Source organism: Nilaparvata lugens, chromosome 7 (assembly GCF_014356525.2).
Source record: "Nilaparvata lugens isolate BPH chromosome 7, ASM1435652v1, whole genome shotgun sequence".
Lineage (NCBI taxonomy): Eukaryota > Metazoa > Arthropoda > Insecta > Hemiptera > Delphacidae > Nilaparvata > Nilaparvata lugens.
The window spans coordinates 54264871-54277130 of record NC_052510.1 but is presented as its reverse complement, the minus strand read 5'-3'; the positions used below and the strand labels follow the sequence as shown (position 1 = coordinate 54277130).

At 35.4% G+C, this 12260-nt stretch overlaps 1 protein-coding gene across 2 annotated transcripts in view; it reads left to right on the top strand.

Moving 5' to 3' along the window:
• The window catches only part of LOC111045932 (protein sickie), a 512310-nt gene that overhangs the window by 74368 nt on the left and 425682 nt on the right, over positions 1–12260 (top strand). For both annotated transcript variants that reach the window (XM_039433162.1, XM_039433161.1), the window contains exon 2: positions 9367–9567. In XM_039433162.1, coding sequence (XP_039289096.1) covers positions 9481–9567 — 87 coding nt within the window. In that variant the 5' untranslated portion in view covers positions 9367–9480. The remainder of the gene's footprint in view (positions 1–9366; positions 9568–12260) is intronic.

Here is a 12260-nt window from a genome sequence, read left to right as displayed (position 1 = left end):
CAAAGACAAAGGAAAAATACCCATGATTGAAAATTCCTCTCATTGTCCTATTTCTGCCTTCAACAAATACTAGCAAGCTCTCTCAGATCCCTTTCCACTAGCCTAATATTTGCCAAAAGACTAGACTTCTAGTTATTACGAAAAATCAGCTTCTTTGAATCCGACTACTGCGGAATAGTGGGGCTGTCTCCTTCATTTCTATAGTTACTCTCCCCCAACTAGAACAAAGATTAGTGCGGAATTTCTAATTAGGCTATGTTTGCGGTGGCTTATTACGTTGTAGATGCTGCAATGTTCTGCTTCTTATTACTGTATTATTTGGTCTGTCGATTATTTGTTATTTGGAGATAGTTTGTCTTGTGATAATCTGCAGTCAGCAGAGAAAAGTCTATACGTCGGTTATACAGAATCGTTGTGTTGCAAAAATAAATAAAACAGAATAATGATTTTGAAAAAAATGAATGGTGCCAATAATGATTAAGACTCGTTGGTTTCTCATAGAAAAAAAATCATAGAAAGAAATGTGCTGTTACTGTTATCATAGACTCCACTTGATTAGAATTTACTAACTTTTTTAAAAGATCCTCTTTACTTAACTTTACTAACTTTTTTACAAGATCCTCTCCAATTCATATAGCTTTAATTAAATATGAGAGAATTCAATAAGAAATAAATGGGTACTGTAGTGAGGCCCACGTTATAATGGCAGTGTTTGATTGGCAATGGTATTGCTATCCTTGTCTATCATTCAACAAAGCGGATAGGGCTAATGATCTGATAATGATCCACATTTTCTACGATTCCTATGGTAAATGAATACTACCTGTATACTAACTAACTTGATATTGATCTACTATTTTACGATTCCTACGATAAATGAATATTACCTGGAATTCTGAATACTACCTAACTTGATAATTGATCTACTTTTTTACGATTCCTAAGATAAATGAATACTACGTAAAATACTGAATTCTACCAAACTTGTTACCATAGCCCAACGTTAGTAGACAGAAATGTCTAATCGTAGCCCTGTCTACTAACTTTGACCATAGCCAACTCTGATACAAGGCCCCGGCCTACGATATTGCAACGTCGCAGCGTAGGCCTAGAATCTAATAGATGATTGGTGAAAAAGATCAGCTGGTATTTTTTAAAATCTTTTTCGCCAATCATCTATTAGATTCTAGGCCTACACTGCGATGTTGCAATATCGTAGGCCGGGGCCTTATATTAGAGGTGTCTATGCTCCTACTCAATAACTCTTAAAAAACGTCATTCCTTTTTTAGAATTATTGATAAATCATTACGATAATATAGTTGATATTTGAGTTAGTACTACAATGCCAACGTTAGTAGACAGTTCTGTCTACTAACTTTGCTACAATATTATATTCCTTTTTTAGATTAATTCTTGAATTTATCTGAAAACATGGATTTTCTACAAGAATTTTAGATAAATTCCTTGTTTGTCCTTGTTTTGTCCCTAAGATATGACTTGCAAGTCGTAGAACTATTGAACCACATTGTGACTTGGATAATTTGATTAGTTACATAAAAAAACTATCCCGTATATAGTGTAATCATAGATAAAGGATAAGCATAAGGATAAGGATAAACTATATTTCTTGTCTCTGGTGTAATCTAGTATTTCTCGTATAGTGTAACATGAGTAATTTTAAAATCTGTAACAAACTCTTTATACAAAGGGTATTATTCTTTTATTCTTCTAAAACAAGGGATTGAAAAGATAGTGTTGGCAACGGAAAGAACATAAGTATTTCTAGGAATATCAGCATCACTTTTTTATAGCTATACATTCCTAACGTAAAGTATCGACAAAAAAGTGAAGGAACATAATAGTTAAGGGTCTCCAAACATACATAGCTATTATTATTGGTCTATTACAGACATTCTAGCGCTTTACTTATCCAAAGTATGCTCTCAACTTCCGTTCAAAAAGTACCTGAGCTCAATGTAATGTGTTTCCAGCTGATAACACAACTGTTTTAAGGAATGAAAAGTGAGTGGACTCTGAACGGTATCATTATTACCGAAGAGATAAAAATGAACAAGTCGTTATATTGGAACGGTTTGGGAAGTTTTTCGGGTTCTACACCTTTCTGGGGCATTAGAGGCAGTGTATATGGGTTTTGAAAAAAAGATTTTACGAATTAGGAGAGGGTGGAGGCCTAAGAATAGCATCATGGGGTCAGTGAACCAAATTAACTCCTGCTACAGATTTAAGTGTGTTTTTAGATGTTTGGAGTTTTTAAAAGAGGTGCCTGTTATTTTTATATGTAGCACGAGTATTGGTGAAAATGTGTTGTTGCTTTCAACTAAATTACGTTTTTTAATGTCACAATTTAGATTCTTCTGATGCTCTCTGACTTTTATCAGTGTTTTCCATGAGTTATTACTCCTATCTGAGAGGTTTTTTGAAATTCCTTCTTTATTTATGTGCCTGAAGGATGATAGATATTCAAGTTGGAATTCAAATTTAACTCCCAAAAATGAATGAAACAGTTATTTGCTCACAGAAATCAGCAAAATTGAAACTACAATTTTCAGTCATGCGTAATTCATTATTGTAATCATGTTTTCAGGATTCAAAAAATGGGAAAAACATTTCTCAAGGAATTAAATAGCAACGTGAATAATAAAAACCATATTGTCAGTTCCACATAAATATTCGATTCAAACTTGAGGTTCAATGCACTAGTTTCAAGGCAACATCTTCAGTGGTCTTTCTGGTTAGACTCTAACTCTCGGTTAGAATCTAACGAAAAATATCACTGAAGATGATGCCTTACTGCATTGAAACTCAAGTTTGGCTCAAATAAATTGAGTGGAACTCACAATATCGTTTATTTCACCTTAATATGGAGAAATTCCACATTATCTCTGTTTATTGTGTAAATTGAATTAAATAGCTTTGAATCACAAGCATTCATATTAGTAGTCGTGCCAAAGCGCAATTTTAACTTCAGATTTTGAATGATTTTCAATTTTGAAGGATATTTTTATTATATAAAGACAATAATTCTACAATGGATGTTTGAAGGAATCTGATTCTCAATTCGAATAATTATTCTATAGTTCTCTCAATTATTCTCGATTGAATTCAATGTACTTCAAATGTACATCGAGTATAGGCATAGCAACCTCTAATACAAGGCCTCGGCCTACGATATTGCAACTTTGCAGTGTAGGCCTAAATTCTAATACATGATTGGTGAAAAAAATTTAAAAAAATACCAGCTGATATTTTCCACCAATCATATTATACTAGTAGTTCTGTGAACAGTAGACCTCACGCAGTATTCTTATCCACAAGTACCTGATTGAAACAACTATAGACCTTATGGAAATACAGCAATAGACTGGCTTCTCCACACATCTGTGTAATCATATTATGTCAGCTGATTTATGATGAATAATTCTATAGTCTGATTTCTAATCTAAAATTGGCGTATGAAGGAGGCTCCTTTTTCCTTTTATATTATCCTTGAAATGCAAAATTTCCAAAAACCTTGTATATAAGGTCGACGCGCAGTTAAAAAAGGAACATACCTGTCAAATTTCATGAAAATCTATTATCGCGTTTCGCCGTAAATGCGCAGCATATAAACATTTAAACATTCAAACATTTAAGCAGGGAACCCACTATGCCGTCACCGTCAGGCACCGTCCAGCACCGACCGTCACCGTCAGTCGTCGCCTTCACCGTCATTTTTCCGGCGATAACCCACTTGCCCGTCTGGTTAGCTCCGTCAAAAACTGGAGCTAACGAGAAGAAATGCATCAGTTGCGATGGAGAGTTCATCAGACGAGGAATTGCTAGTAATAGCCGCAGCATGTGCTGAAGAAGAAGAGATACAGAAACGAAGGAAGCATAGGTACTGGGTGCACGAAATCTTCAGAAAAAGAAACGAATATGGTGAATTCATCATTTGTTTGACGACTTAAAAAAAGACGATGTTAAGTTAGAATATAAATGGAAATAAGGAAACAATAGTAAAAACACTATTTTTAGAACTTTCGCAAGATTTAATTGTCAGACAAATAAGAAGATATTATTACAAGTAGATTGTCAAACCAACGATAGTTTTGGCTGTTATGTGTATTTTACTTCATTGATAGTTGAATGTCGACTGGAAGAATGATAAAAAAAACGGACCGGCTATCCGGCAAGAATGTCCCGAACAGCAATGGTGGCCGACGGTGACTGACGGACACGGTCGTGGCCGGTGACGGACGGGTATAGTGGGTTGCCGTTCGTTTAAAACAATGCAAAGCAATGTTACCGGTACGCAACGGTGACGGTCGGTGTCGGACGGCGCCTGACGGTGACGGCATAGTGGGTTCCCTGCTTAAGAGAAGTGCCAAACCGTCGACTTGAATATTAGACCTCACTTCGCTCGGTCAATTAGATTCTAGGCATACACTGCGACGTTGCAATATCGTATGTCGGGGCCTTGTATTAGAGGTGGCTATGGTAAAGCATTTTACTGTGAATTTCACGTACTGTACGTTAATGGACTAACGAACCTGTGATTAAAATGTACGGTATAGTTTTTGGATTTTCCTTTGATCATGCCCAGTTGCAATCAAATAATAACCCACATGACACCCGCAAATTACAGTGTTTCTCTCCCTACCACCTGAAAAGCACACTTGCCAGCAAAGTCACAATCGAAATGATAATTTATTATCGGTGAAGCCAATTCGGCTGATTGAATTTACGCAGAGCGGCAATTTAACTCTTACCCCAAGGGCACAAACAGTGTTTGGGATGCCTATAGGTAATCAGGATAAATCCATGTAGTCACATTTAGAGGGGCAATTGGTTTAATTTTTAATTTTCAATCCCATTCTAGTGGTGGAGGGGGGTGTGCGTGTGAGAGAGTCACCCTAGGGTTTTTATTTGTTGGTAGTTCTTGGGGGAGTGGGAGATTTTTTAATCCTCCCTCTTCCTATTTCGGGCTGTGGGTGTAATTGCTCAGGCACTTTGTTTTCGAATGTCACGTGATTTTCGAAAATTGGCCCCACTAGAGGTGGAGAGCAGCTGGATAACTAAGATATATGTGTCGCCAGTCACTTTGTGTGAAGATCAATGCCTGTTCATTCATTGCTCAATTCTCGTTTAGGATCCCCTCACTTCTAGCAACTCTACGTGTACTTTGGGTGTACTCTGATGCTATTTCCTCTGTTAGAGTCACTTGATGATCTATTGTGACTAATTGTGAAGGAGTGGATGTCAAGGAAGTCATTTATCCTTATCCTATCTACAGTACCGATTTGGATTGCAACAACGTCAACCTGAGACTGATTCCAAATAACAATGAGAATGAATACGTTAATTGAACGAGCGTTAGCGAAGTTCTAACTTTTGACTTACTGAAGGCCAAAGTCGTTTTCTGATTGTATGTTCGACAACAACTTTAGAGAGAATCAGCTTCAAATTTTGAACACGAATTCTTCGAACCTTTTTACAGGTCAAGTTCGTTGGACAACAAAATTGACTCACACCATCGTTCTTCTTCTGTGAAATTAAGTCGATATCTTACTTTATTCACTCATATATTAATTTGTATTGCCGGCCAAGGTAGCCTAGACGACAGAGGCGTTGTAGCCTCCCTTCCTGTAGCGCTACCTGGTCGTGGGTTCGAATCACGCCAGTAGCTATCGACGTTTTACCATCTCATCTAATCACCTTCGCACCTTCCATTACCGTAGGTATTTGCTAAATAATTAGCAAATGCTAATTTGCATTCGAGCAAAAGGCTCGAATGGGCATCATCCTCAAAGAAATTATTTATATTCCAAAGATTCCGGAAAATATCAAGTGGCTATTAATTCGAGCTTTAGTATTCTGCCGTAGCTTTGTATACCATCATTTTCGGCTTCAAATTATTCTTAGGCCCGCTTGCACAAAAGCCGGTTAAATTTCACGAGAACTAATCAGAGAAGGCCTTTTTGAAAAGACGGCTTGTCTGATTAGTTCTCGTGGAATTTATCACGATTAAAATTTAACCGGCTTTTGTGCAACCGACACTTAGACTTAGAGACTCTACTTGACAAGGAGAAGTTCTATATTCTATGTGAGAAGGAACCCGAAAAAATAATTATAAAGAATAGTTTTTGGACTCAATCCCTCATTGGATACTTACTAAGAAAACATCGCCGTTAGACAATGACAATTCCAAAATAAAGTCCTTTTTGGGGTAGGTAGCTTGAGTAAACTGATTACCATTCTTGAATCAAACATCTTGAGATATTGGAACAGGTTTTTCTTTCAAATTTAAATTATTTTGCTGAAAATTCTCTGATCAATTTCCAAATGTGTCACCTAAAAACAAGAGGCACTCATGAAAAATTCATGGAGGAACTTATTTTCTTCAATTGCATCGATGTATCAACAAGAATATCCAGATAATGTAAAGAGATAAAATACTTGGATTTGTTCCAAAATTGGCAAAACATGAATATTGGTGATAAATTCTATGTAAAATAGCATGTATCGAAATGTATTGAACATGCATCCTTATGGTGACAATAACCTTTGCATTGCAATATCTTTGAAAATAATCTATCCAAACACGACTGTTCAATCATAATATCTATAATCCATCAAGTTGTCTATATATCCATGTTGACCCAGGATAAGTCACGATGTCTTGCTCAGAATTTGGCAGCATTTGCTTGGAATATTAAATCAATGGTTTTCAAGGCGCGTAGATTGAAGTTGATGATTAGAAGTTATTGATATTCAATACAGGGACTTGAAGTGTCTGGTGGTCATAGTGTTCAATGTAAGAAATGAACACGGAATGCGTTTGCTGAATATTTTATTCGAATTGCAGGATGATGCAATAGGAACAAGCAATAGGATCCGAAATGGTGGCAAAATATTTTATTATGATTTAAGTGAGATGAAAAGTTGCTGTGTGATTACAGTATTAATTCTGTTAGTATTGTGTGTATGTTATTTATGACTTCAGTAAGATTACCATGTAGAATTTTTTTCTATAAGAAAGGGTAAGACAAAATCAAAGTATCCTGTAAATTGAATTGTAATTGTTATGGAACGGTTCTACAATATTGACAATGACTCAATCGAATTTTTATCCTGTAAATATTAAATGAAAAAGACTAAGAAATTGTCAAGAGAAAAAAAATACCACATAAATCTGTGGTTTTTTGACAATATCTTAGTCTTTTTTATTTAATATGAATAATTACCACAATATCAACTTCTCAACTACACAAAAAGTATCCTGTAAATAAAACACTGAGAATTTTGAGTGCAGTGCAGTGTTATTCTCCTCAACCGGCTAATGGGGAAACACACATGTTTATTTTTGCTATTCCGATGTTGTTTCTAGTCCATTCAACTTCTTCTTTTGCTACTGAGATATTTGGTTTGAGTCATTCTGCTTCCTTAGTTCGAGCTATTTTCTACAGTTTTATCATTTTCTGTCCCCTGAATCCTTTTCTACTAAGCTTGGTCTGTCTATTATTTTTACTATAGAGCATTGACCTATAAATACTCCAATTTCCATAATTTTGATTGTTTCTTTTCAATTGAACTAGGCTACTCTTCATAAAAGGTTTTTCACATTCAATATTGTTTTTTTTCAAAAACTTTCACATTGTGAAGCTTTTCCTTTGATTTGATTCTTATTCCTGGCTCACATATATAATCTTTCTCTCACAACACTTCTTGTAAATTGTTAACGTGCTCGAAGACATCTGATTCATTTACCACAATTTACAACTAAAATACAAGTTCTTTCAATCCGAATGGTTCTCACTCCAATTAAAAAATGAAAAAATTGATAATAATAATAATAATATCGAGTGACCTGGCTGGCTCAGGTCTGGTGTCAGAGTTTTCAGGTCGCAACTGATCAATTTCAGGGCCTCTGACATGACCTAACGACTGCTTTTTAGGCAGCCGGGACCGACGGCTTATCGTGTCCATCCGAAACACGGGAGTGGCCGAGATAAATATCTTGCCCGGGCCGGGATTTGAACCCGGGCCTCTGAATCATAAAGCCAGCATCTGATCCACTCGACTACGGCCACTCCCGTACTCATTTTATCAATGAAAAAATTGATAATTTGAATGATCAAATATCTTTACACAACAATGCAACTTATAACAAAATATTTTATACTGAAACTATTCCTTATCCTGTTGAACAAACGTCTTCCTCAATTATTAACGAATAAAAAATGTCATGAAGAAATAAGTTCATGCTACAATGAACTTATAAAAATACTTTATACCGACACTATTCCTTATTCTGTTGAACAAACCTCTTCCTCAATAATCAACGCATGTGCAAGATCATATATTGTATTACTCGATTCAAGTATTTCTAAACGTTTATAATATTATTCTCATACTTTTTCCTGTCACATTTTTCTCTCTGGCCAATTTCCACCCAATAGCCTCTCTTCAGATTCTAATTCTTCTCTTTCTTCTTCCTCTATCAGGGAGGATATTAATGTGGAGTTTCGAAAATAGAATTCTCATAGAGGGGAATATTCTTAAAATTAGAATTAGACTGGATAGAGTAGTTTCGAGCCTCATTGTGCCAACTAGTTGGAATACTAATTTAATTATTTGTACATTCTATCCAATATTGATCAGGATTTATTTATTTATTTATTCATACATTGATGGATACAATATTTCACTCTCAACTATGAATGATTGGGGAATGAACAACAGGCTTAAAGCCCAAAACTGTTCCTTTCCCAAATTTGGATAGAAATTGTCCAAAAATAGGTTATTTACACTTCATGATTCTTGTCCAATTTTGAGTTAAAAGTATTTATAAACTAGGAATTTAGAATTTAGAAAAAATGAAAATCAAATTAAATAAGAATTCTTCACTAAATCATCACTGATAACTGAAAAATTTAGAACTTAAAAATAATAACTTGGAGTTTTAAAACTTGAAAAGAAACTCAACTCACTCCTATTGATTGGAAATTCCTACCTATCCTGGAATACATTTCCCATTATACCTATTACACCAAACATTCCAGTTTAAAGAATAGAAGTCAGAATGACAGTAGGAATGAAATGAGTAAATGTTGGTAAATTGAATCCAATAAAATGTCATTTGAATTGATACTTCACATAAGTAAGTAGCTTGATGTTAATAAAGTAAATAATAAATTCTTAAACTGACAAAAACATCACCGAATCAGTTTTAACAAAAAATTTCCTCCATTCATCGTGAAGTATCCTATCCAAATATGTATGTACTGATAAATAGTGACTATAAACTTTTTATCACTTGCTATCAACCAGTCTAATTTTCGTGTATATTTGTTCTTTTGTTGCAGTGATGTGGTGTTGGTGATAATAGTGATGAAAGTGTTGGTGTTTTTGGTGGTGATGGTGGTGTGATGGTGTGATGGTGTCTAAATGGATGAGGAGTATCAGCTGATGAATTCAAGATGGCGGCGTGTATCCGAGGACCCAGGGCATCCTCAGACAGTGTGCATGGCAAGACGCTCAATACACAGTACAAGACAATCATACAGGTAACAACAATTATCTTTTTTCCTTAGGGCTACTTTTGAATGTAGATAAAAATTAAAATTTGAGTACCCTTTTTAAATTATTTTGTCACGACATGTTTCGGCTACTGATGCCATTAGTTGAAAGGGTACACAGATTTAAAATTTTATTTACAACAACAATAATCATTCACTCATGAATTCATTATTATTCTAAAATAATTGACAGCAATTCAATAAATTTGTCAGCTGTTTTCATGCTCTGGAATCTGAGTTCTTCATCTGTGATGAAATCGTCTATTCTATGTTGCAAAAATAAACGAGCCAGCCTCTAATAAGGGATAATAAAACAAATTGTTTATTAAAGCATAATTAAAAATTGTTTTTAGTTTCGGATGGACACGTTATCCGTCGGTCCCGGCTGCCTAAAAAGCAGTCGTTAGGTCATGTCAGAGACCCTGAAATTGATCAGCTGCGACCTGAAAACTCTGACACCAGACCTGAGCCAGCCAGGTCACTCGATATTATTATTATTATTAAAGCACAGATTGACTGAAGCCTACATATTTTATGGATAGCACACATTGAGGCTCGGTTTCCGAGCTCGGAATTTAGCTAAGTTCTTGACTTTAAACACCTGGATTAAGAAAATTGGCTTTCCAAAACGGGGCGTAGTCGCAGTTTTTATGACAGTAGTGGCAGTTTTTATTTTCTCATTTCTATAATTATTGGAAACTTTTTTACCAAAAAGTAATTGGAAACATTCCTCAATAATTCATAATAGCTGAAACTTTACACTATTTTCTCTTCATTTTATTTATGTTCAATTTTCTAGTTTTCGAAATTTAATTAAAACGTGACTATATCAATGACTACGATTATGCCCCGTTTCGGAAAACCAGTTTTCTGACTCCAGCTGTTCAAAGTCTAGAACTTAGCCAAATCCCGAGCTCGGAAACCGGCCCATAGAATTTGAGTGGTGAGTCTTTGCAATACAGTGTGAACAGAATTCCATCATAATCCTCTATTGGAGAGTCTTATTTGAAAATAGGAATATAATTTTTCCCCTCATAGTAAACTTTACTCGGAGTTTGCCTTGGAAGAACTGGTGAAAAATTAACCAGATCTTTTTTTCTCCCAAAATATATAAGAGGAACGAACATGCGCCTCACAGCCAGCGGCCTCTCCCATCTAATCGCAGGCTATCGCCAAATTTTTAATGAGCATGTAATTTGAAAGTTGGGCCGACGACTTTCAAAGAAGTAACATGGTAAAATGTGTGAGATATTTAAACATTTGAAGGGAGAGAACCGCCCTCTCTCCCTGCAAAAAAGGGGAGGGCTGTGAATTTAGTGTTTTTCGCCCCTCTATGTAGGAGAGAGTCTTTAGGTGGCAAGAACTGTGGGTAGAATTCCTTGTGGTACGAAGGCAGCCCCCGACTAAAACCCCTGAAATATTCGTGCTCTGGGACCCCTGTCCCGGCCAGGGTGCGATCCCCACATCCAAATTCGAGACCTCGTCTCGTTTCGGCCAACTTTGAACTCCTCCTCCCCTCACTTCATCCACCAACTAAAATAATTTAAGGAACGCGTGGTAATTGGCCCAGCAATCGTATACTACTACCAACCCCCTCACTACAATTTCCTTCTCTTGAGTTATGAAATAATATTCAAACCTAGTTCGAGTAAAGACGTTATTCTACACCTTTTTACCGGGAGTGGTTTCCCAGAAAAATGAAACGCCTCATAAGTTTTCAAGAAAAGGTTTTGTTGGGAACAGTTATTTTCCTAGTAAATTGTGTTGTAGAAGGGTGTAGGCCTCAAAAAGAAATGTCTGATTTGGTTGGGAGATTTGTTTGTTTAAAAAAAAATACTGAAATGAGTACTAGGGTTACCAAACTTCACCTTATGTGATAGATATTTTCAAGTTGAACGAATAATGTAAATTCAAGCTGGAAACATTGGTAACTATAAATTTCATTTATCACACTGTCGACTACCATAGGTAGTAGAAAGTTTTCTGATAGGAATAAGGGATAATTCAATAATATAGCCATGTCCACACTGAACAAATGTTCGACAAACATGTTTGTTGAAACAGTTTGGGCAAATTTTATTATGTTTGACAAACAATGTTTGCCCGTTGCCAGTGTGGACGCGTCACCAAACAAAATATTTGTAAGTGAGGAGAAAAGGTTTTATGTTTTACAGCAAACACTGAAAATGTTTGGAAAAACAGTAATTTTTTGAAAAACAATGATTGTCCAAACTTTTTAGAATGTTTGTCCCTGAGCTCCTCAACAAACATGTTTGCCGGACATGTGTGTCGAACATTTGTTCAGTGTGGACACGGCTTATGATGTTCAATATAATATCTCATGATAATTTGTCATAAAATGTGGAAAAAATTAAATAATAATGGATCAGCTGTGCTAATAGTGGAGTTGTGTTTCTTTTCTGGCTCAAAATTTTGCAAAATTACTCAAAAATTTCCAATTTATAGAGATTTGAGTGAAATATTTTTGTTTTTAATCAGTTTTCAAATATCAAAATTCAAAATTTTTAGTTTAGTCATTAGTTTTGAAGTGGAAATTGGACTATTTAGAATGAAAGTGAAATCTTAACCTTATTCTTTTTTGAAACTTTTGTTTGTAAAAATTTGGGAGAAGACAGTTTTGGGCTATGCCTGTTGTCTTCTCCCAATCATATTATAATTAT